This window comes from Lepidochelys olivacea (genome assembly GCF_965140295.1).
Source record: "Lepidochelys olivacea isolate rLepOli2 genome assembly, chromosome: 27".
Taxonomy (NCBI): domain Eukaryota; kingdom Metazoa; phylum Chordata; order Testudines; family Cheloniidae; genus Lepidochelys; species Lepidochelys olivacea.
Window position 1 is genome coordinate 16,370,693 of NC_140437.1, and position 24,090 is coordinate 16,394,782.

The 24,090-nt window shown below is 66.6% G+C and overlaps 1 protein-coding gene across 3 annotated transcripts in view; it reads left to right on the top strand.

The window, feature by feature from the left end:
• Nucleotides 1–22,909, top strand: part of THRA (thyroid hormone receptor alpha) — a gene marked incomplete at its 5' end in the record, with an annotated part of 38,792 nt that extends 15,883 nt beyond the window's left edge. The window contains 9 exons of one of the 3 annotated variants that reach the window (XM_084615655.1): nucleotides 4,202–4,278; nucleotides 11,748–12,006; nucleotides 16,900–16,961; nucleotides 18,236–18,336; nucleotides 18,845–18,992; nucleotides 19,664–19,869; nucleotides 21,330–21,476; nucleotides 21,710–21,968; nucleotides 22,658–22,909. In XM_084615655.1, coding sequence (XP_084471781.1) covers nucleotides 11,954–12,006; nucleotides 16,900–16,961; nucleotides 18,236–18,336; nucleotides 18,845–18,992; nucleotides 19,664–19,869; nucleotides 21,330–21,476; nucleotides 21,710–21,968; nucleotides 22,658–22,908 — 1,227 coding nt within the window. In that variant the 3' untranslated portion in view covers nucleotide 22,909. Of the gene's footprint in view, nucleotides 1–4,201; nucleotides 4,279–11,747; nucleotides 12,007–16,792; nucleotides 16,962–18,235; nucleotides 18,337–18,844; nucleotides 18,993–19,663; nucleotides 19,870–21,329; nucleotides 21,477–21,709; nucleotides 21,969–22,657 lie in introns of those variants that run through there. The other 2 variants (XM_084615656.1, XM_084615654.1) reach the window with 2 other exon arrangements.
• Nucleotides 22,910–24,090: the final 1,181 nt, after the last annotated feature.

A 24,090-nucleotide genomic window follows, 5' to 3' on the forward strand; every position in this document is an offset into this window, starting at 1 on the left:
GGTCGTTCCAGTACCTGAGCCGTGGGAATTGCAGCGCTGCCAAAATGCAGCCACCTCTGGGGAGCAGCAGTGGCCTGCACAGTGTGGGGCAGGGAATGCTCCCCAGGTAGGACCCCAGAGAGAGACAGGGGCTGGCGCCAGTGGTCTGAGCACAGGCCTGGGAGCCAGGACTCCGGGGTTCCATTGGCAGCCCTGCAGCTGACTCGCAGAGGGTGGGGTGATGGGCTGGGGATTGGGGTGTTGCAACTTGGGGCGATACGGAGCCGGTGGCTGCCAGCCCTGCCCCATCCCCTCCTGCGGGGCACAGGAGCTCGGGGTGGGGGGGTCCCTGTGCGGCTGGGGGTCTCAGCGAGGGGGTAGCGGGAGACTCGCAGCACGAGGGCTGGAGCCGGCCCGTGAAGGCCGCAGATCCTGTGTCCTTGGCTTCCTGCCAGTGCCTATACTTGGAAGTGTTTGCGCGGCTGATCCCCGATGGAACGAACCCTTCGGCGCAGCCCCTCGCCCGGGCTGTATTTACGCTGTAGCGTGTGGGCGCTGCCCGGGGGGGGCACAGCCAAGAGCCGGCCTGGAGCAGGGAGCGGCCCCGGCTGGCTGCCCCGAGAGGGTGGATCCAGCCTGCGGCCTGGGTGGGAGGGAGCTACAGGGGGTGCTGTCCAGGACCCTGTGTGCCCCCCCCCCGCCTGGGGGGGACTGTGTGCCCCAAATACCGGACGCCCAGAGCACACCTTCGCTGGCACAGAGGGGCAGCCCTTGACCCCAAGGATTCATGGAAGGGCAGAGCCAGGGGGAGAACCCCTGAGCCCTGGCTCCCGGCCCCCCCCCCCACGCTACATGGTTGTGGTGTGCAGAGCTGCCAAGCGCCGCGTCTGTGTAAACACGGGGACAGGGAGAGCGAATTGGCACCGTCTGCCTTGCACGTGTGCGTCCCTGCTCACGGGCACCCGCCCTCGGAGCCTCTTCCACGCTGGCCCTGCCCACGCTCCTGCTGTCTGCCCCTCACGCCCATCACGTGCCAGGAGCCGGGCAGCTCCCTGCCCGCGGGCTCAGCGGGCACCCAGCCCCACGCGTTGGATGAGGCCCTGGGCGAGTCCGGGTTGGTGCTGGCGACAGGGAGAGGAGTGAGGAGCGGGCCCAGGCTGTGCCCCCCCCGACAACAGGAGAGCTGAGACGTGGGCGTGGGGAGTGCATGGGGGGAGGCAGAGCAGGTAGGGGGAGGGATCGGCCCGGGCCAGGCTGGGGAAGGGTTAACAGGGGCCCTCTGGCACGGGCTGTTCTGCTCAGTGTCTGTCTGGGCTGGGACGTGCCAGTGACTGACTCAGCCTGATTGAGCAATGCTGGGAGCTGCGGGCTGCTGGGGGGGGGGGCGGGGGCGCCGGCCCCAGGGGCTCCTCCTGGGCAGTGCGGAGAACGCCCAAATAACCCCCAGTTGGAGGTGTTGCACTGGGGGCCCTGAGTGCCATGCCAGCGGAGACCCTGCTGAGAGAGAGGTGGCGGGGAGCAGAAGGGAGCCCTGCGGGGATTCCCCAGGATCAGGGGCGATTTGGCAGGGTTGCAAGGCGGGTGGTGGAAGAGAAAATCTAGCACAATGGTTACGGCAGACGGGATGTGGTTTGGGGAAGGCCCCAGGCCCTGGGAAGCAGGGAAAACCTATGCCCTTGCAGAACCCAGGAGTCCTGGCTCCCAGACAGCCCTGCCGATGCCCCGCAGCCCCGACCTGCCCTGTTCCTGCCCGCCTGGGAGCTGGTCTGGGTGATTCACCCAGCGGCCCACACCCCTTTCCCCTGGGCCAGAGCAGCGTCTCCTGCTCTCCAGGGAGCGGGTAGCTCAGCAGGCTCCCGCGATGCTGCTGGCAGGGGACCCCAGGGGCACCAGGGGCTGGCGGCTTTGGATGCGGGGGCAGGGCTGAGGGCTCAGATTGGGATTGACGTGTTGGCATCTCCCGTGCCCACGGAGGGGGGTCCACGTGGCAGCCCAGGGTATTGGATGGGGAGGGCATTTCTAGCTGGGCATGGACACCCCCCCATACCTGCTTGCGCCCCGAGTTTTGCTGCTGGGTCTCATGGCGGGGTCTGAACCCGCGCGGGCACCGGCCGAGGCATGAGCCAGGCTTTGCTTTACCCAGGAGTCAGACTTAGGGTTAAAATACCGACCTGGGCATCAGGACGCCTGGGTTCTCTTCGTCACCCTCTGTGTGACCCCTGTCCCATAAGGGCGTTTGCCATTGCCCACCTGTGGCTTGGCTCTGCCCTGAAGGTGCCCAGCGACCCCTCTGGGGCAGGGGTGACAGCAGGGGCAGGGGAGCGATGGAGCCTGGGAAGGGCAGGCGGGGGGGTGGGGGTGACAGGATCTCTACACCCCCAATGCAGCCCCTGCCCCCGGGCTCCGTGCCACTTCAGAGAGCTCGGCTTCCCCTGCTGCCGCCATGCAGCCTGCTCTGGGGTGGGGCGCCCGTCGCCATGCCAACGCCAAGGGGGTAGCCCGGGAGGTGGGATGGCAGGGTGGGGTTGAGGGAGGCAGCTGGGAATCTCCCGAGCTGGAAATGGGCCCGGACACCAGGGTTCACGCCCTGCCTCTCGGGGGACGGCCCACGAGATCTGTCAGTGGGGACTGCTGTGGGGATCCCAGCCGAGAGAGCCCCGTGCAGCGGGGTGAGCTCTGAGCCAGAGGGGAGAGCACCCCCCTGGTCCCCTCCCTGCAGCTCTGTACCCCCTGCCCCACCTCCCCTCTCCCAGCAGCCTGGCGCCCCCTGCCGAGCCCCTGCCCCCCTCCCTGCAGCCCGTCACCCCCTGCCCTCCTCCCTGTGGCCTAGGACCCCCTAGTACAGTATCACACTGGGGCTAGCTCTGATTTGGGGGGGCGAGTGCCTCTCCCGGCAGCATGGGGGAGCTCTCTGCCTTTGTCTCGCCAGGTCCATCCCCCGCTGATGCTCCACCTTGGGCTGGTGCTTCCAGAGGAGGGGGGATGCTAAAGCTCAGAAATGGGGCCCAGCTCCCTGCCCCCCGGGCTGGCTCTCCCCAGTGCCCGGCCGGGTGGTGGTTGCCATGTTATAAATCTGCACACGGACTCTCTCCCTTGGCCAAGACAAACTTGACCTACTTTCCCGGCTGTCCTTGCATCGAGGCTGCAGCTTTCAGCAGAGGCCGCTGGTGAGCTGGGCACCATGGCCGGCCTGGCCCCCTGCCCAGAGCCGGGCACCCCCCAGATAGGTTTGTCTGCAGCGGGGCATGCTGGGGCCCCCCTTGGACCGGGTGCCGTGCCAGGGCAGGGCGGGAGATGCCTGAAGCATGCGAGGGCTTTTCCACACCTTGCGCTGGTGGGGGGCGGGCAGGCGCCAGCTTGCAGGCAGGGGGGCAAGGAGCAGGTGCCCGTCAGGGGGGGCTCCCGGCACATGATGGGCACATTGCCCAAAGCTACCGTCACAGCTGGCAGGGCGGGAGGAAGAGCAAAGGAGGCGAGAGAGGCCAAGCCCCACGGGCACCGGTTGCCATTGCACTCACTGATGGCATCCTGTTGCCTGGCAGCCACCTCTTCCTCGTCTCCCCCTGCCCCCCAGCAATGCCCCAGAGCCCAGCGGGGCTCTGCAGGGCGGTTAGCTGGCCATTGGACTCCCAGCTCTTCCCCTGTCGGGGGGAGCTAAGAGATGAGCCCATCGGAGCTCTGGGGAGGACAGCTGGCTCTGCCCAGCAGTAGGCGACGGGTTAAGAGGCTGGTTTTGAGCTGGAGCCTGCAGAGCTGGGGCCCGGGGGTGAAGAGGGAGCCTCAGCAGAGTGTGGGGGTTGGAGCCCAGGTGTTCTGTGCCCAGCGTGGGGGGGCATGGAGCTGAGCATACCAGCTTTAGGCCCCTGCCTCCCCATCCCACCCACAGCGGCTCCTCACCCCCACAGTGGGCGCAGGGCACCTGGGTTCTAGTCCCAGCCCTGCCACCGGCTGGCTGTGCCAGCTGCTTCCCTGCTCTGTGCCTCAGTTTCCCCCTCTGTACCATGGGGATACCCAGCATGCCCAGGGGGTGGGATTGATTAACTGGGCACTGCCTGGCTTTAGCCGGATGGGGACAAGGATGTGAGTCAGCCCTGTCCCTTGGGCGGGTGCTCGGGGGGGCCAGACTGGCCCCTGAACCTCACCACGGCGCCCGGCTCGTGGGAATGGCTCCCCTCACAGCCCTGCTCTGTCGCCTGACCTTGCTGTTGCACCTTCCTTGCAGGAGGGATCCAAGTGGAGGAAGAGGAGGGGCGTGAAGCAGCCTCGCCCTGCCCCCCCACCCTGGTGTCACCTACAACTGTGAGTCACTTTCTGTTACCTTCCCCCAGTTGCCATGTGCGGTTGGCGTCTGCCCCTGGTGGGGCGCCGGGGTGGGGGAGGGAAGGGGGGTGCTGGGCTGGGGAGGGGGGGTGTGCGTCAGGTCTCCCTCTAGTGGCTGGTTTGCATCTAGGATAAATACCTGCTGCTGCCGGCCGCCCACTCATGGAGTCGCCCCTCACGCCCCAGCCCTTTGGGGACGGGGTTCTGTCCCGGGCCGTGCAATGGCTGCACCAGTAACCCCGCGGCTGGTGGTGGCCCTGGGACCGGTGCTTGGCTTTAAAGGGCAACGCGGTGCTGGTGGGAATGTGTTCTGGGGCCTTCTGCCCCCAGGGCCGTGGGGACCTGGTTGCTGCGCAGGGGCCCACGTGTGTGATGAGCGTGGTGGGGGTCTCAGCCCTGTTCCCCTCAGGGAATCCCTCTCCGTGCCTGGCCCCATGCTGGCGTCTGGAACCCAATAGGGTATGGATTATGACCCCACCCCCTATGGGGCAGGATGTGGGGGGTGGGCGGCATGCCCCGTCCCTGCTCTGGGACACGCACGCCCCAGGGCGAGATGCCGACTCGCCTCCGGGAGCCAGATGGCTAGAGGGCAGGGGTGGGGCAGTGGGCCTGGTGCCCCGAGGCGGGCGCTGTGGAAACACTGTGGGCCCGGCTCTCCCTGGGAGCGGAATGTTCCCCGGCGCGCCCCGGCTGCTGGGTGTGGGGCTCCTCCCCCCTCTGAGCACCGGGGGCAATGGAGCCGGGGGGGGGGTCTGAGCTCCCCTTGGGATTGGGGCCTGCCGAGGGCCCACGGGGCTCACGGATGGGGGAGGGGGGGTCCCTCTTGGGCAGGCGGCACTGAGCTCCTAGTGGCGGGGTGGCAAGTGACCGCTCCTGCAGGGAGTAGGGCCCACGGCCCCCATCGCCAGCCCCTCCGTCACCGGCCCGGCTCCCCGGCGGAGGGCAGCGTGTGCCGCACAGGGTGGGGGCTGGCTGGTCTGTCATGCCAGGCTGCGGGGGACTCTCTGTATCACCCCACGGAGCCACGGGCCAGCCCCAGCCCCCCGCGCCAGGTGCCAGGCCCTGCTTACAGAGAGCCTGGGCCCGCCCCGTCCCCAGCAGAAGCCCCTGCACCCGGGTCAGCACCTGGCATTTCACAACCGCTCGGCTGGGTTGCGTCATCTCCCGCACAGCGACAGACACCCCCAGCGCCAGGCCAGGCCCGCTCAGGGCTCGTTTGCTGGGACCTCGGCTCCGGGCTGGGACTGGGGCAGAGCAGCCAGGGAGCGCCGGGGTCTGCAGAGAGCAGCCCCTGCTGCAGGGGCCTGGCACCCCTCAGGGGTCCCACCTTTGGGACGGGGCGATGCTGAGCCAGGCCTGGCCGGTGCTGGGTCCATGGCAGGGCTCTCCCATCCCACCCTGCTAGCCCCCTCCCTGGATGGGACCTGCCCCCTGCTCCAGGGGTTCCAGCCAGGGTCTGTCTGGTGCCGCGCCTGGGAGCGTCTGGGCTGAGGCCCATCAAGCTCGTCTCGCTCAGGCCCCAGCCGGCCTTGAACCCTTGGCCCGAGGGCGGGGATGCTTTGTGCGCGAGGTCACTGGTTCTCCCTGCTGCGTTTCCCCTGGGCTGCATGGAGGGGCCCTTCCCGGCGCCCCAGGCCACGTTTTCAGCTGCTGCAGGCTGGGGGTGGGGGCTTTCCCCAGGGGCCGTGGCAGAGACAGGAGGTCGGGGCGGGGGAGCAGACGTGTCTGACCTGGGATGGGGAGACGGGCCCACGGGCTGAGGCAGCACAGGGGATGGGGCCTGAGGTGGAGGGACTGGGGGCGGGTGTCACCAGGCTGGAGGGGCTGTGGGGGGTGGTTAACCAGGTGGGATGGGCTGGGGCGTGCTGTTGAGGGGCTTCCCATCTCTCCCTGCTCTGCCCCACCCGGTTCCCTATGCTCCGCGGGCTTTTCCTTTCTTTAATTTCTCCTCGGATGATCTGGGTTTCCCCGTTCGTTTCCCGGCTCTGTCTGATCCCACGTGGGGCGGCTCTGCAGGGCCCTTCCGGCTGTGGAGCTGGGCTCTGTGCCCGGGCCAGGCAGGGCATGTGCTGGGGGGGGTGGGGGGCAGCGCCGGGCTGGGAACAGCCTGTGTCCTGTGGTCAGGAGCTGGAAACCCTCCGGCCCAGCCACAGGTGCGGGGATTAGTCGCCCCGGGAGATGCAGCAACAAAGCTGGGCTCTGTGTCAGCTGCTCTGCCAGCCTCCCCTCCTGGGGGGCAGATCAGGGTGGCGGGGATGGCCCACCCCCTCTGCACCCTCCCTCCGGCCCCCCGCTGGCCATAGCAATGGCCTTGAAGCTGCCCCTGAGCCTTCCTGTCCCCTTGCCCATCAGGCCCAGGGCTGCCAGTCCTTTGTGAGTGGTTGTATTGTGCCCAGCCCCTTGGTTGCTGGTGTGAGGATCTGCAGCTCTGACGGCGGGAAGGTTTCCTCTTCACCTCCTGTCCTGCTGCTGTGTGGTGTTGCTAAGTGACGGTTATCTGGCTGCTGTGCTCCACCCCAGAGGTGGCTGCATTTCAGGCCTGGCTGCACGATCCCTGGGCAGCCTGGCTGTGTGCTTGTTGCCTGGCTGCTTTGTCCACCCCAGAGGTAGTCGCATTTGGGCTGAGGGGGGAGCAGTGCCCATGCGGTGGGGAAGTTCTTTGACATGAGAGCGCTCCTGTAGATGGGTGGAGAGCTTAACGATGACCTGCAGTTGGTGCTGGGGGGCAGGGCTCTGCCCTGTGGCCACCCACTTTTCGCCGGGGTTGGGAGGGAAGCTGGGTCAGGCCCCAGACTTTTGCGTGGTGTGGGGACACTGTTCCTTTCTTCTGAGTCATCTTGTGATGCCTGGGAGCGCCAAGGCCTTTGCAAGTCAGAGTCCCATGGGGTGGGGCGGTGGGCGGGGGCAAGAGTGCTCAGTCTGGACCCCGGGAGCCCTGGTGCCCCCCAGCTCAGTGCTGGTACCTTCCAGGGGTGCAGCCCCCACCCCCACAGCTGCTCGGCAGCGACTTCCCCTACAAGGAAGTGAGAGAAGGGAGAAAGGAGAAGTGTGACAAGCACCTCTCACCCCATTCCAAACCCTGCTGTGTCGGACCCGGACTCCTGGGTCCGAGCGAAAGCTGACTCCGTGTGCCCCAGCTGGGCCAGCCCCTGCCTTCTCCCTGGGCGCTGAGCTTGGCAAAGCGGCGGGCTCTGGCCCTGGTGTGTGAGTCCTGCTTTCCCGGACATGGCACGGGTGGAGTTGAGAAGGGAGGCTTCTTAGATGGGCACCCTGGGCACTGGGCTCGCCAGGGCCATGCTGTGCTCTGTACAGAGCGTGCGTTGGCAGCGTGGTCACATGGTTGGAGCTTGCAGTTGGGACTCCGGGTCCTAGCCTCGCTCTGGGAGGGGCCTGGTGTGTTAAAGCAGGTGAGGCTGGAAGTCCGGACTCCTGAGTTTTATTTCTGGCTGTCCCACTGCACTGACTCACCGTGTGAGCTGGGGCACGTCAATGCTGCTCAGTGCCTCAGTTTCCCTATCTGTGCAGTGGGCCGTGAGGCAGGCCAAGGTTGCCAGAAAAGGCCGGGTTTGTTCGTCCCTTCCCAGTGCCCGGCCAGGTCCCAGCCTCCTCCACATATGGCTTATTGGCTGCTGCAGGCTGATGGCAGGGCAGAAGCAGGTGGTGTCCTTGAACTGCCAGTCCCTCCCTACTCTGGCTGGAGCCACGGGGCCACGCTGCCGCTGCTCTCAGCCCTGTCCAGGCTGGGGGAGTCCCAGGGGGCTGGGGGAGTGTCCCGCCGTGCAGTGCCGCAAGAGCAGGGCCAAGCCCTGGCACACGACAGGCTGGTCTCCGGGCAGCCAGGGCAGGGTGGCTTGTGGAGCTGATCCCCTGCCCGTCCCTGCTCTCCTGGCAGGGGTCGGGGGCTTAATGTCATCACACCCACTGCAGTGATCCCTCCGGGGCTCGGCACACCCATGTGCGCTGGCTGTGGGCGGGCACGGGGGTGTGCTGCCAGGCCCACACTCCGCTCTGGGCTCTTGGGCGGCATGGGCTGGCAGGGTGCCGTGGGGCCCCTATTGCTGCAATGACCAGATGCGGTTCTCTCAGCTGGGGGGCAGAGGAGGGGGCTGGCTGAAAGCAGGCATGCCCATTCACACACCTGCTTGTATACTCATGTGTGCACAGACATTGACACACAATCGCTTGTCTGTGCACTCCCCCCCCCCCCAAAAAAATCCACTCCTGTGTTCATTGCCCTTCGCTTGCTGTCATGTCAGTGTCCCAGAGTACAGATGAGGAAACTGAGGCACAGCGAGGGGAAGGGTCTGCCCTGAGGTCACGCACCAGGCCAGTGACAGAGCTGGGATAGCACCCAGGAGTCCTGGCTCCCAGCCCCCCGCCCCCGCTCTAACCACTAGACCTAACTCCCCTCCCAGAGCTGGGAGAGAACCTAGGTGTTGTGGCTCCCAGCCCCCCCCCCCGCTCTAACCACTAGACCTAACTCCCCTCCCAGAGCTGGGAGAGAACCCAGGTGTCCTGGCTCCCAGGTCTGTGCTTTAAGTTGCTTGCTCACTTGCAGCACTGGGGCACTTGCCAGGAGTTTGAGAGCAGGAAGTTTCTGGCTCTGGGGCCCAGCGGGTCCCCGTCCCCAGCCCCCCTTGCTTCTTTCTCTGGCTGGGAAAGCCGCCCCCAGCCCCTCCCCGGCAGTGCCTGGCGTGAGAGCCCTACAGCTGTGGAGATTCACCGCTCTGCTCTGTGCTGGGGCCGAGAGCATGACCGGCCTTGGCTGGCACCCAGGGAATCCCTGTGAGGGTGAGGCCATGTCCTTGGCTCATCCCACCCGCTGGTGCCCTGGGGAGTGCCTGCTGTAGGGATCCGCCTGCCTGCCAGGAGAGGTGCTGGGCCACAGGTGGGCATGGCACTGCCCCGGGCCGGTGCCCTCCCCACTTCCAGGGATAGCCCCCGAGTCTCTGGGAGGGGAGATTCATTTGCATATCCCCCATAAGCCCTTGCAGCACAGTAAGGTGTGGGGAGAGGTTGCTGCCTTGTGCGGGATTTCCCCCTCCTGTCAAAGCTGCGCCTACCATAGCCCTGAGAGGCCGCACAGGCTAGTGGCTAGAGCGGGGGCCTAACAGGACTCCTGGGTTCTGCTCCCGGTTCTGGGAGGCGAGTGCAGGCTCGGGGTTTAGAAAGGTGGGGTGGGCAGAGAGGGGGGTTAGGAGCCAGGATGCCTGGGTTCTAGTACTGCCTCTGCCAGTCCCTGCCCCTCTGTGCCTCAGTTTCCCCCCATTACCTGGGGCTCTGGGTGCTGTGGGAAGAGAGTGGTGCTCTCACCCCCCTTCTTGTCTGTGCCCGTCCTGCTGGCTCCAGTCCGCAGGCCCAGGCCAGGGCAAGTGGGGGGACTCTCTTGTGATTTGCTCACAGGCTCCTCTCTTCCTGCTGAAGGAAGATGAGGCCCTGGGTGTCCCCTGGACACGCACACACACCCCTCAGGAAGCGCAGCCCCTACGTCGTGGTCAGTTCTAGCCTCTCTGCTACGACTGGGCAGCGGGGTGCTGGGCTGGGTCATCAGAGAGGGCAGGACAGGGAACAGGCCAAGGCAGGGCCAGGTGGATGAGCGAGGGGTTGAACAGCCCCGGGGCTGGGAATGGCTCTGGGGCCGTCCGACCCGGATCGGACCCTGTGGCCTGGAGTCTCCGCGTCCCAGCCCTGGAGCTGTCCAGTGTCTCCCCGTCTGCCCCGCGACTGCCTGGTGGGGGAGCCCAAAGGCCGGGCATCTTCAGCCCCACCTCTCCAAATCACTCACGCCCAGGCCTCCCTCGCTTCCCGAAGGCTCCTGCCCCGGGGCCTCCCGCCATGGGTGTAACAGACAAGCTCCAGGGGGAGGGACACCCCCCAGAGGAGGGGGTGAGCCGGAGCTATTCTGGGGGGCCCTGCAGTGCCCGGTGCTTTTGGGGATGGGGGCAGATCAGGGCCGTGTCACACAGGCCAGGAGGCAAAGGTGCTGGAGCTTGTGACTGGTGCATGACCCCCGGACATGTGTGTGACCTGCAGCACTCGGGACAGGCGTGCGCCCCCCCCGGCTCTCGGGACACGTTTCTCCCCTCTCCCCCCCCGGCTCTCGGGACACGTTTCTCCCCTCTCCCCCCCGGCTCTCGGGACACGTGTGCTGGCTCTCGCATGAGGCTGCCCCCTTGCACATGCTTCTCTGCCCAGAGCTGCATTCTGCCAGGCCCAGGTCTGCCCCCTCGTGCGCAGCCTGTTGCACGCTGGCATGCCAGTCCGGACGCTCCACGCATGCTAGTGCAAACTCTTGTGCACACTCCCCACCTGCAAACTCCTGCGCTCAATGGATGTGCCAAGCCACAGCTGTAGGTTATTGCACCCGGCACGTCTCTCCTCCCACCCCTGCGATTCTGTGCCAGCCCCGATGCCTGGCAGGCCCCGTCACTTGCCATCTCAAGTCCCCTCCGCCGAGGCCCTCATGTGGCGGCAGCGGGGCCGTGTGCCCCGGGGCGGCCGCGCCTCTGCTGGGTCCGCCGGGAAGCCGGGAGCGCCAGTCTCTTGTCCTCAGCCGACCCCGGAGGGCGATTGTTCCCACACGTGCCCAGCCGTCACGCACCGGGCGAGACCCCGCTGGGGTCAGCCGAGGACACAGCTTGCCTCCCCCCACCTCCCAGCACTTCCTGCCTCAGGGGGAGGGGGGCCCTGCGGGGACCCCGCTTCTCCGCTGCCCTTTGATGCGTCTGCTTAGCTTGGCCCTGTGCCAGGCTGTCTGCAGAAATCCTTACGTTGGGATGGGGGGAAGGGAGGGCTGGGGGAGGGAGCCGTGGGGGGTTGGGGGGTTGCACCGACTGTGCCCTGTGCCAGGCTGCGGGAGGGCATCCAGCTGCTTGTTAACCTCTGGGTAACCTCAGCTGCTGTCAGCAAGGGGAAAGGCAAGGGGGCGGGCTCCCGGCCAGGGTGGGGGGGAGCCTAGGGCTGGTGAGCCCCTGGGGGGATTTCAGCAGCCCCCTTCCCCGTGTCTGACTTTCCGTCTCGCCTGTACCCCTCCTTTATCTGCCATCAGAGCAGTGTGATAGCCGGGGGCGGGGGTGTTGCCTGGGGGACAGGGATTTGCAGTGGGGCTGATGGGATCCCAGTCACCCCCCCATGGCTCCCGTCCTTTCCAGAGCGGAACCAGGCCCCTTCCCGTCCCCACCCCATGGGGCGCAAGTGCCCCTGAGCCCTCTCGCTGGCCATGGCTGGGGGGGTGGGCATGGAGCCTGTGCTCCCCACTAGAGGGGGCCCTTTCAGGGCAAAGCTGAGCCCCACAATGGGAGGCGGGGAGTGGGGGGGGGCGGTAAGAGCCCTAGCACAGCTTAGTAGCGGGGGTCCTTCCGCCACTTCTGGGCGGGGAGTTAGTCCCTGCCCTCTGCCAAGATTGGGCCCCGTAGCTGCCACTTCAAGCCCGTGTTTGTTTTTTGTAGGGTGTCTCCCACTGGGATCGGCGCCCCTCCCCCCCCGACCCCCGGGGGATGGTCTCCGCCAGTGGGCGCTGAGCCGGGCGCCATGGGGAGCGCGCCATAGACACCCCCCGGCGCCCCGCGTCTGCCGTGGCGGCCGCGGTGCAGAGCACCTGGGGGCGGAGCCCACCTTGGTCTCTCCTGAGCGCTCCTGGATGGAATTGCGGTGAATGGAACAGAAGCCCAGCACCCTGGACTGCCTGTCGGAGCCAGAGGAAACCCGGTAAGAGCTGGGGGGAGCCCCCTGTCGCACCCCCTTCCTGCAACCCCGCTAAGCCCCCTGCACCCCTTCCCAACCCCCCGCCATCCCCTGTCACTCCCCTCTCCATCCAAAGCAGCTGTGACCTGCCCTGGCCTAGGGCAACCTCCCCTAGTGGTCCGGCTTCTAAGGGGATAAGAGCCTACCTCTGGTGCTAGCTGATGGAGTTCTCCCTTCAGCTTGAGCGGCAGAGGCTCGGTGCTGCCGATCTGATGGTCCCAGGTTCTGGCGGCCCAAGGTGGGCGGCTGAGCTGGACTCATCCTGATTCCCACCCCCGACTTTTCATCCCTGTAGATTGGCACTGCCCTCTTCGTTGGGGGATGGGTGGATGAGTTCAACCCTCGGGGGGAGGGGCTGGCATGGCTCAGCATAGAGAAGGGGCTGGCCAGGCCAGGCCGGCTACAGCCTCCTGCCCATGCTGGTCCCTTTGTGGCTCGGGGCTTGCGGGCCCTGGATATCTCTGAATTCAGGGCCGTGTTTGCTCCCACGTGGGGCTCTCTGGGTGAGCCAGCAGCCCCCTCCCCTCCACGCAGAGCCGGGGCAGCAGCGGAGGGAGGGGTATGAGAGACAGGGTCCGCACGAGCGCGTACGCTAGTGCAAATGGGCGTGCCCGCGCGTGATGCAAAGAGCCAGCGTCAGCCGGCCCCGTTTCCTGCGCTGCCCACCCAGGCTGGGCGGGTGAGAGAATGGGTCCATGCTCCAGACTGGCACCGGCTCGGCCCAGCTGGGTTCAGGGCAGCAGCAGGTGTCTCCTTGCCAGCGGCCAGACAGGCGGCCCACACCCCTGCCCTGCATTTGCGCAGCCTCTCGCTCCGGTTTCCTGTCCCCCATGGCCTGGGGTGCAGGTGGCCCTGCCCAGCGCTGGATCAGATGGCTGATGACTTCTGCCTCCTTGAATGCCCCCCCTTGCCCCCAGTCTCTGCTGTCACTCCCTGTCCTAACTGGCCGTGCAGCGTTGCTGCATGTCCCTTGCTGTGATCCACCCCAGAGCCTGCTGCATTTGGGTGGGGGGGAGTGGGGACAATCCCTAGTTGTCAAGTTCTTTGGGGTGGAAACTAGATGGAAACCCACCCGCCTGAAGGCCACGAGTAGGAACCCTCCCCAGGCCCACGGGGTCAGCGGGCAGACGGTGCTGGCTGAGGCGGGGGGGCGGGTTGTGGGACACGCTCTCTGCACATTCTGCAGAGCCGAGCAGGGGCCGGGATTCCTCTCTGTCTCTGGGCTGTGCTTGGGGGGCAGGGGGACCCAAGCAGCTTGTGCCTCCAGGGCTGCAAACAGCCTTTCTGCCAGCCCGGACTCCTCCTGGGTGCAGGACTTGAGCCTTGCAGCGCTCTGCCTCGGGGCTGGCGCAGGACTCCTGGAGCAGAGCCGGGACTGCAGGCTCTTCCCTAAAGACGGAGTCCCCGGAGAACAAACATGCACGCGTGTGTGTGCAAACAGGCACAGACGTGCGAGGCTCGAGGTGTGTGCACAACCACTTGTGCAGATCTCTGTGCACGCATATGCTCTCCCGCACTCTCAGGGTCCCTCACATCCCGGCCTTGGGTCACCAGCCCCTTAACCCTCGCACTGCTGTGGGGGAGCTCTCTGCTCTGAGGGGTGCAGACCGTGACTACCCCCATCCAGCACTCCCTGGAGGCAGGTGCCCTCCTACAGAGGGGGAAACTGAGGCACGGAGGAGGGAGGCAACGTATCCAAGGTCTCCCCGCATATCCCCATCTTTGGCCAAGAGTGGAGCCCAGGGATGTGTGGGCCAGAGATGTGCACCTGTGATTGGCACACCTGGCCACCGGATGGCAGTGTCACTCCACAGGAACCCAGCCCTGGGGCATTTACCTGCCTGAGAATGACTCGGTGGGGCGGAGCCTGCCGCTCCTGCTAGCTGCCCTCTAAGTGCTGGGCCACCCCTGCTGGCGGGGGGCCTTGGGATGGGAGGAGAAGCGTTGGAGGCCCTGGCCCGCTGCGGGGGGCTTCTCAGGGTGGGGGAAGTGGGGGCCGGGCTGACACATGCTCCCTAGCACTGCCCAGCCCTGCAGAGCCACGTGGGGCTGGGGCCGGGGTTCCGCCCCAGCCTCCTCTGGAGGGGTTGGCATGAGCCGCTGGATCAGGTTGCCTGTGATTTACTGCTGCTGTCGGGAGGGATAAAGGGTCCCCGGCCAAGGGAGGCAGGGCAGTGGAGGGACACAACTGACTAGTGGTTTGTGCTGGCTCCCCACAGCTCTCCTGTCTTCTGTCCCCAGCTCTGGGAGGGGAGTGGGGTCTAGTGGTTAGAGCAGGGGGAGAGCCAGGACTCCGGGGTTCTCTGCCCAACTCCAGCCCCACCTTGCCGACGGAGCGGCTTGCCCTCATTTGCCCTGGGAGCAGTCTCCGGGTCAGGCAGGGCACGAGGAAGCCCGTTACCCTGAAGGCTCCTGTCCCCTGATGACCCAGCAGCCCTGATGAGGGCCCCACGCCCTGGCGGTGCCCAGCTGGTAAACAAGCTGTGTGAGCACAGGCAGGGCTGGGGCAGATTCCCCAGGGGAGCACGTGGCTCCCCCCGGCCAGGAGCTGGGCCAAGGCAGGGTCACCCTCTGAGCCCCTGGGCGGCTCCGGGCCTCGGAGCAGGAGAATCCCCCGTTTTGTGGTGCCGCCCCACAGGGTCGGGCCTGGGCTCTGTGCTGCCTGCCTGCCCCCCTTCCGCCGCGCTGCCCTCCCGGCAGGATCGTCCTCCCCTCGCTACAGAGCCGAGACTGGGGGGGCGTCGGCCCCTGGCAGGTGCCAGGGAGTGCGGCGCTCCCAGGAGCAGCCCCAGGGGGGTGGCGGGGCTCCCCGGTCCTCCACGCACAGCCCTGCCGGTGCCCCTCAATCCCGGCCCGCAGCCCCTTGGCCGCGCCAGCCCCATGCCCCTGGCTCGGTGCCAGACCCACACCCAGGAAACCCGGGGCTGATCTTTTCCAGCCGCTCGCACCAATGGAATCGCGCCATGCAAATGACTTGCCGGCCCCTGGCTGCCGATTGGCCGACCTGCCTCTGCCAGCTGGACCAAAAGGACATTTTGTCTTTGAATGTCACTGAGAGTGAAAAACCAGCCGTGGGCCCTGGGGGCCAGCGACCCTCCCCTTCCTGCCCTGCTCCCCCCTCCTGGCCCGTGCCCCCCAGCCTGCCCTGCCCTGTGCCCTCCTGGCCCGTGCCCTCCTGGCCCGTGCCCCGTGGCCTGCCCTGCCATGTGCCCTCCTGCCCCCTGGCCTGCCTGCCCCCCCGCCTGCCTTGTGCCATCCTGCCCTTCCCCCCCGCCTGCCCTGTGCCCTCATGGCCCCTGGCCTGCCCTGCCCCATGCCCTCCTGCCCTGTGCCCTCGGCCTACCCTGTCCCCCCACCTGCCCTGTGCCCTCCTGCCCCATGCCCTCCTGCCCTGTCCCCCCTGGCCTGCCCTGCACCTGCCTGGTTCCCTACGCCCTGTCTCCTTGGCTGCCCTGTGCCCTCCTGCCCCGTGCCCCCCTGGCCTGCCCTGCCCTGTGCCCCCCGGCGTGCCCTGCACTTGCCCAGTCCCCTACACCCTGTCTCCCCGGCTGGCCTGCACCCTTCTGCCCCGTGCCCACCTGCCCTGACCCCCCCACCTGTCCTGCGCCATGCCTGCCAGGCCTTGAAGCAGGGGACCCCTGCCCTGTGCTAATCCAATGGCCCCTCTTGGACCCAGGGAGCTGGAAGAGCCCCAGCAGGCAGGTCCGAGAGGGCAGTGGTTGGTGGAGTCCCTGGCTGCAGCCAGGAGGCGCTGGCCGTTGCCCATTTGTGGTGGTAAATTCCCCCGCCCCTTCCTGGGCTCTGCCCCCCCACACCCATCCAGCTGGGGGCTGTTTCGCTCGTGGCATGTCACGGCACCACCTTGTGGTTTGCTTGGCCAGTTTCCCGTCGCTCTGCTTGGGGTTTCCTGGGGCGTCGCTGCAGCAAACCCCTCCGAGCTCGGCCGTCCTGGGGACGGAAGGGCATGCGAGGCCCCTCTGCAGCCGGCATGCCGCCTCCCCCCCCCCCCAGCGGGCGGATCTGCCCCCCCCGAACTGGGCAAGTTGGGTGCCACTACTGGGGACTAGCTTCCGCGCCCCCTGCCCCCCTCGCCCCCCGATCTCAGTGCCCTGGGGCCTCTGAATCCAACGCTTGGATTCCTGTTTATTGAGACTCTGAGGGCGTGGAAAGTGTGAGACTGCGGGGGGGGGGCGGGATCAGGTTAGAGGCCGGGGCGGGGTGGTGATAGGGTTAGATGGCGGGGTGGTGGGGGGCGGAATGGGGTCCGGGTCAGAGAGAGGAACAGGGTGGGAGTTATAGGGTTGAGGGGGATGGGGTTGGAGTTAGAGGGACTGGGGGCGGGGATAGGGTCTGGTCAGAGGGATGGGACAGGGTGGGAGTTACAGAGCTGGGGGGGATGGGATTGGGGTTAGAGGGACGGGGAGGAATGGGGTCTGGGTCAGAGGGAGGGACGGGGTCGGAGTTACAGGGCTGGGGGGGCATGGGGTTAGGGTTAGAGGGACGGGGGGGGTGGCGTCAGGTTTATAGGGCCAGTGGAGGTCACTCAGTGGGTGGGAGGAGGAGGCCTGGGGCCGGGAAGCTGTGGGGGGGGGCTCAGAGCCTCCCCCTGGCCCTCCCAAGCCCCCTTATCTCCCCTGCTCTCCCAGATAGCAGCCTGTCACCGCCCCTGGCTGGCCCCTTGGCACCTGCAGCCTGAACTGGGGCTGGCCTGTGGGTCTCTGCCCTAGGCCTCGGTTTTCCCAACTGTGCAATGGGGACAGGAGGGGCGACCCGCCTGTCGGGGGGGCTCCCGAGGGGGGGAGGCGCGGGGGGCGTCGCTGCGGCCAGTAACCAGGCCTTGTTCTCGCTCTGCTGCAGGTGGCTGGATGGGAAACGCAAAAGAAAGAGCAGCCAATGTTCGGTGAAGAGCAGCATGTCAGGTACCATGTGTCCCCCCACCCCTGGGCCAGGCCTGTCCCATCCCCCTGCCCCCAGGACAGGCGGCGGGCACCCCAGGGCGTTGTCTTGTGCCCCAGCTTATGGGTCAAGCATGTGGCTGTTTTCTCCTTGGCCTCGTCACTGGGCCCTGCCCCAGGCTGGGGGGCGCCCCAGCCCTGGGCGGGTTAGTGCCCCCTTCACAGGGCACTTGGTGTCCAGGCCAGGAGGGCGCAGGGTCCTGCCCTGTTCGGTGCGCCCCCCACAAAGGAGATCCGTTCCTACAGTGCCCTGGGGAGGGTCTCAGGGTCAGGCCAGGGCGTGGGGGGGGGCCCAGCTCCGAGTCCCAGGGAGGTTGGGCTGGGGCAGGTCAGGGTATCAGCTCCAGCAGGCCGGACAGTGGGGCCCTGCCGGCGGGAGATAAACCCACTGGCTCAGCAAACAACACGACCTCCGTGACGGGGGTGGGGGCCTGTCCCAGGGACAAGGCTGGCAGGGCTTCCTGGCTGGGATGGGAGCAGGGCCGGATGCTTTTAGAGGCGTGGAGGGGGCAGCACAACAGGGGTGTGGAACATGGAGGGGCTGGTGTGGGAGGGGACGGTGTGGGGGGGCATGGGCAGCTTAGGGGGGCTCTGTGCCCATCTGCGTCTGTGTTTCCTGAGTCAAGTTCCTGGGTTGCAGCGTCTGGCATTTTCCGTGCAAGCCCTTGGCTCCTCCCGGCACTGCCAGCCGCACCCGGCGCCACCTGAGCTGCCCCCTCCGCCCGCCCGTGTCCCCGCCTGCCAGAACAAGGCGCCATGGGGGCGTCTCTCTCTGTGTCCCGAGCCCTGGGTCCATGGGCAGCCCCTGCCCGCTTGCTGAGCGCAATGTGCTTTGGCTGTCAGCGCCTCAGCGGCCCGCTGGACACATCTGCGTTGCCTCCGCTCTGTGCCCTGCTCGTCTGCTGCTTGGCACCTGCCCCTGGCCCCGGTTCTCTGTGACACCCTGCCCCACCCGGGTCCTTCCTTGCCCGTGTGCTGCCCAGCCCTGGGCTCTGCGCCCGGGGCCTACAGCATGGAGCAGGACAGTCGCACCTGGTGTCTGGCTGGGTGAACGTGTCCCCCCCCGGGGCTCCAGCCTGCTGGCACAGGGCCTGGGTCCTTGCCACCCCTGGGGCTGTCCCAGGCTGCGGGATTCTTCTGCCACCGCACCCTCTCCCTGCAGGCCGTGGGGCTCCCTCCCTCCCTCCCCACAGCGCTGGCTCCGCAGGGCTGTAACCTCTGGGCTCCCTCCTCCCCAGGGTACATCCCTAGTTACCTGGACAAAGATGAACAATGCGTCGTGTGCGGTGACAAGGCGACTGGCTACCACTACCGCTGCATCACCTGCGAGGGCTGCAAGGTGAGACATGTCCCGGCCACCCCCACACCTGCGGGGCAGCGGGCTCCCCCACCGGCAAGGGAGGCGCCTGGGTGTCTCACGAGCTCAGCAGCATTAGGCTTGGTCTGCATGTGGAGGGGAGACCTCTGGGTGGGTTTCAGTAGGGGGCACCTTCCTATCATTGAGCTCAGTTTCCCAGGCTGCGGGAGGCTCACTGGGGCGCTCTCCCCTCTGGGGCAGGGGAGCTGTGGTAACGTTGGAGGAGGGGGACCCAGGATCCTCCATCGCTTCTGCCTGCTCTAACCTGTCACGTAACTGGGCTGCACCTCAGCGGGGGCTGCACCCCTGTGCCAGGAGAGCCACCCCCACGACACCAGCCTTGCGCCTGTTTAGGACCCTGTGGGGCTGCATGGGGGCTTGTTCCTCTGGGGGCCTCCCCCTGCACCCGCCTTTCCAGGGGCGGGGGTGGATAGGTTCGGGGCTGGCCCAGCCCGGGGGGTCTCACCAGGGCCTGTCCTGCTCCCCGCAGGGCTTTTTCCGACGGACCATCCAGAAGAACCTGCACCCGACCTACTCCTGCAAGTACGATGGCAGCTGCGTCATCGACAAGATCACCCGCAACCAATGCCAGCTCTGCCGCTTCAAGAAGTGCATCGCCGTGGGCATGGCCATGGACTGTAAGGGGGGAGGGGCAGCCCGCGGCTGGCGAGGGAGGGGGGGCAAGGCCAAGGGCGTGGGGGGAGGCAGCGCATGGCCAGGCTCACTCGCCCGGTATTGGAGCAGCTACTGCAGTCCCTGCTACAGGCCTGTCTGGGGGGGGCCGTTTCCCCAGGTCGGGTGCCTGCCAGGGTGGGGGGACCCTGGCCCCGCCTCCATTGCTAGCCCCCGCCTCTTCCAGCCACAAGCCAGCGGGCCGTAGCGGGTACCGTGGCCAGGGGCAGCTGCGAGGGCAGCAAGGGGTTAACTCCGGAGGGGTGGGGTTGCAAGTGTGAGACAGTGACATGTATTTCCCCCCCCCCCCGGTGTGGGGTGTGAGGGGGGGGTGGGGAGGGCGGTGACCACCCTCCATACCCGTGGAGGCAGGTGGGGCAGAGCCCCCAGAAAGGGGCTGCCCCTGTGGGTAGCCCCAGGCCCCTCACTTCGCACTGGTGTCACGTGGAACGTGGCATCGGGATTCCCCGCCCAGGACGCGGGGTGCCCCTTCTGCCCATTGAAAGGCTCCCCCAGTCCTGTGCTGCGGCTCCCTGGCCAATCGCCACGGCCGCTGCCTGGAGCTGAGCTGGGGTTGGATCGGTCAGGCCCCGCCCCCGGCGCTCACGCCCCGCCCCCTCTGCATGCTGCCCCCTAGTGGTGCTGGACGACTCCAAGCGGGTGGCCAAGCGGAAGCTGATCGAGGAGAACCGGGAGCGGCGGCGCAAGGAGGAGATGATCAAGACCCTGCAGCACCGCCCGGAGCCCAGCGCCGAGGAGTGGGAGCTGATCCACGTGGTGACGGAGGCGCATCGCAGCACCAACGCCCAGGGCAGCCACTGGAAACAGAAGCGGAAATTCCTGGTGAGCGCCCGGACCCGGACCCCTCGCCTACGCCCGCCTGTATGCCCGCTCACCCTGGGGGCAAGCCACCACGGGCGAGCCCTGCCCGGGTGCCCCCTCGCAGGCGTGCAAGCCGCAGTCAGGTGCGCGCACGTTCACATGCCCTGGCCTGCTGGGCAATGCCCGCTCGAGCACACGGCCCTCCCCGGTGCCCAGAGCTGCCGCACCACTGCAAGGAGCCGGCAGTTTGCAGGGGACACTTTGATCCCGCCCCTGTGCTCTGGCCTTGGCTGGTGTCTGTGCAGCCCATGTGGGGGACCCGTCCTGCTCCCCTTCCGGTGTGGGAGTGAGGTCCCTTTCCCGTTGGGCTCAGAGCCTAGAGACCATGGTGATGGGCCCATTAGAAATCTGGCAGCACGACACTGTCCTCTCCAAGTGGGCGCTGGATCACAGAACACTAACCTGAGCCCGTCCTCTCCCACTGGCTCTGCGAGGCCGCCTGTGACGCACCCATCCTCCGTCATGGGGGCAGGGCCACCCTCCGGCTCTGTGCCCCGCTCAGCCATTGCTGAGCCCAGGGAGCTCATATGGGCCAGTCGGGATAGAAGGGGAGTCTCAGGATGCAGCCATTGGGAACTGGGCTGAGACTCAGCAAATTCATTTCAGACGTGGGTCACCAAAGCGCTGCCAGATGGGGGCGCCCTCCCAACTCTGCTGACCTAGGCCGGGTCTAGTGGGTTGGGGCCGGGGGCTGGGAGCTAGGACTCCTGGGTTCTCTCCCCAGCCCTGTTGCTGGCTCAACACCCTGGAGAATGAGCCCGGTTCCATTCAGGCTCTGGTGCTGGCTGCGGGGCAATGCCCAGGGGTCTGGCTGGAGCTCAGACGGGGTGGGCAGAGGCTAACCCCAAAACCTGCAGCGCAGGAGAATGATGGGTCCTCCCGGGAGCGAGTGGGAGGAAACCCAGCCCCCCTCCAAAGGGCTCATCCATGCCCTGATCCTGCCTCACCCCCTGGCCCCTGCAGCTGCCAAGGGGTTAATGCCACCTCATGTGGGTGAGTGAAGGGCACAGTTCTGAGTGGGGAGGCCGGGTGTCCCACGGCCCCCCTCCTGTGCCAGCCAGGGTTCGGCTGCTGAGGGGGCTCCCTCTCCTGGCCACAGCCCCTTGGGGCCATGGGAGAGACAAGGCGCGGGGGAGAGGGTGCCAGGACTCCTGGGTTCTCTTCCTGACTCTGTGCCCTGGGCGAATGGCTCCCTCTCTTACCCTGTCCCCCCCCCACCTCTCCCCTAACCTGGCCACAAGGGGCCAAGATGGAGGCTGCTCCCCCCGAGCCTGCCTGGGGCCCAAGAGGACAAGCCCTGAGCCCCTCTCCCAGGGTTGGGGGCAGTGGGGGCTCATGCAGGGAGGAGGCTGGGGAGAAGGGTCCAGGCAGCGCAATGGGCGGGCTGGCTCCCTGACGGGCTGTCCCGGCCTTCCCCACAGCCCGAGGACATCGGCCAGTCGCCCATGGCCTCCATGCCTGATGGGGACAAGGTTGACCTGGAGGCGTTCAGCGAGTTTACAAAAATCATTACCCCAGCCATCACCCGCGTGGTGGACTTTGCCAAAAAACTGCCCATGTTTTCAGAGGTAGGCGGGGGCAGGGGGAGGGTGGTCGGCGGGAGAGGGGAGATGGGTTGGGTGGGGGGCAGAGACTTGAGGAGGGCAGAGAGGGGGTTAAAAGCAGGGGGAGACGGGGAGGGGCAGGGCCTGGGGGAGGAGTCCAAGGGGGGCAGTGGGCGGAGCATGGGGCAGCCGAGGGTCTCTCCCGACCCTGCCCACCCCCCATGTGTCTGACTCCCCCACTCCCCGCCCCGCGGCAGCTGCCTTGCGAGGACCAGATCATCCTGCTGAAGGGCTGCTGCATGGAGATCATGTCGCTGCGGGCGGCCGTGCGCTACGACCCCGAGAGCGAGACGTTGACGCTGAGCGGCGAGATGGCCGTCAAGCGGGAGCAGCTGAAGAACGGCGGGCTGGGCGTGGTGTCCGACGCCATCTTCGACCTGGGCAAGTCGCTCTCCGCCTTCAACCTGGACGACACGGAGGTGGCCCTGCTCCAGGCCGTGCTGCTCATGTCCTCAGGTAAGGGCCAGCGGGGGGCGGCCGCCCCCTCACCCACTGGGCCCTGCTGCTGGGGAGGGATATTCCCATCATGCACCAGGCCACATGGCCGATGCTGCCCATGGGGCTAGGGGGCGGTTCCTTCCTCCCCTTGTGAGCTCAGCTGAGATCTCCATGGCCTGCCCCCGCCCCCCCATCAGCTTCCCTTGCTGGGGTCCCCACGCTGCGGGGATGCACCAGCTCAGCGTCTGTAGGGAGGGTGAAGCTCCCGCTGCTGGTGCCCGCTAAGAGCGCCAGGGGAGAGGCCCAGGGCACAGGAGACAAAGTCCCCGGTGCAGCCAGCGAGCCCAGAGCCGGAGCCGTTGCTCAGGTATCAGAGAGAGCTGGAGACAGAGAGTTTATGGTGGGGCCAGGTGCCTGGCTAGGTGGGGGTAGGGTGGGGTAGATAGCGGGTAGTTGTGGAGATGAACGGATAAAGGAGCATCTATGGGGTGGAGATACAGCGGTAATGATGGGACTGAACAGCCAGATGGGGAGGCGGCTGGGGGGCAGAGGGGAAGAGGTGGGGAGGGAGGGGTGGATAGAGGGGGGCGCGGTGTGGGGGTTGGATGGAGAGGGGCGGATAGCCAGCGGTAGGCACAGAGGGCAGCCGTGGGGCTCGACCCTCGGGCGGAGGCTGCGTGGCCCCCTGACGCCCGTCCCGCCCGCAGACCGCACCGGGCTGTTGCGGGTGGAGAAGATCGAGAAGTGCCAGGAGACCTACCTGCTGGCGTTCGAACACTACATCAACTATCGCAAACACAACATTCCCCACTTCTGGCCCAAGCTGCTGATGAAGGTGACCGACCTGCGCATGATCGGGGCCTGCCACGCCAGCCGCTTCCTGCACATGAAGGTGGAGTGCCCCACCGAGCTGTTCCCACCCCTCTTCCTCGAGGTCTTTGAGGATCAGGAAGTCTAGGGCGGGGGGGGGAGGGGAGGGGGCCAGGGGGCGGGGCCAGGACTCGGGCGAGAGCCCCGCCCCCAGCCCCTCCTGGACACGTTTTACTTGGTTCTTTTTCGTTTTGGTTTGTTTTTCTAAATATTGCGCGTGGGTGTCAACCGGCAGTGCCGCCCCCACCCCCCACCCCCGTGGAGGGGGTGGGACCATGGGGGCGGGGCTGCTGTCGGGGTGGGGGGAGGGGCAAAACTTTTCAAAAACCACACAAAACATGGGCTTGGCTTGGGGGGAGTTGGATTTGGAGTAGCAGGGGAGGATAAGTGGAACCTGGATCTCCTTTCCTCTGAACCCCTCAGTTATGGGGATGTTGGGGGGATGGATACATAGCCCTGATTTCCACCCAACTGCAGGACGAACCCCCCCACACACAGTATTCTCCGTCCCATCACCTCCCTGGCACTGGGCTCAGCTGGCACCTCACGGCTTCCCCCAAATAAACCTCTCTCGTTCCACGGACTTTATGAATTTTGTTTGTTTGCACAGGACAGTCCCAGACGTCAGAGCGTTTGTTTCCTTTATTATTTCCTTAGGTGATTTTGTTTTTGTTCTTTTTAGCATTTATTCCCTCCCTGAGAGGCTAAAATATTAACTAACTGCACTTTGAGAAGAGAAAAGCTATTAAATTATTAGCGGGGAGAACCTGGGCGCAGGGAGAGGGGGTGAGGCTAGGAGGGGGGGGGTGTTCAGGCCATGGAGCCGAGCATGAATGACAAATGCACTTTTTTTTATTAAAAGACAAAACTCCAGCGGGAAATCGCTGGCTAGATTCCCAGGGGTGCCTCGATTTCCCATCGAACTACAGGGCGCGAAGCCAGGGTGCCAGCTGAACCCCATGCCAGGGTTGGACCACCGGAGAATGTCAGCTCCCTGCCACACTGGAGAATCGGGGCTCCGAGGTTGGGCTTTCAGGTCCCTTGCCCTCTTCCCGCCTCCCCCGCAAAAACCCGCCACTTCGGCCCATCTACCTCTTAGGCTGGATGGGGCAGGCAGGTCTGTCCTGACACCTCAATCCCCCCAGCACACCCACCTCTCCCCCAGCGCAAGCGTCTGCCGAGGGCTGTAGTCCTGACACTTTCCCGAAGGCGAGGCAGTCATGGGCAAGGGAGAGGGGCTTCAGCCCGCAGGGGTTGGGGGCTGTGCTGG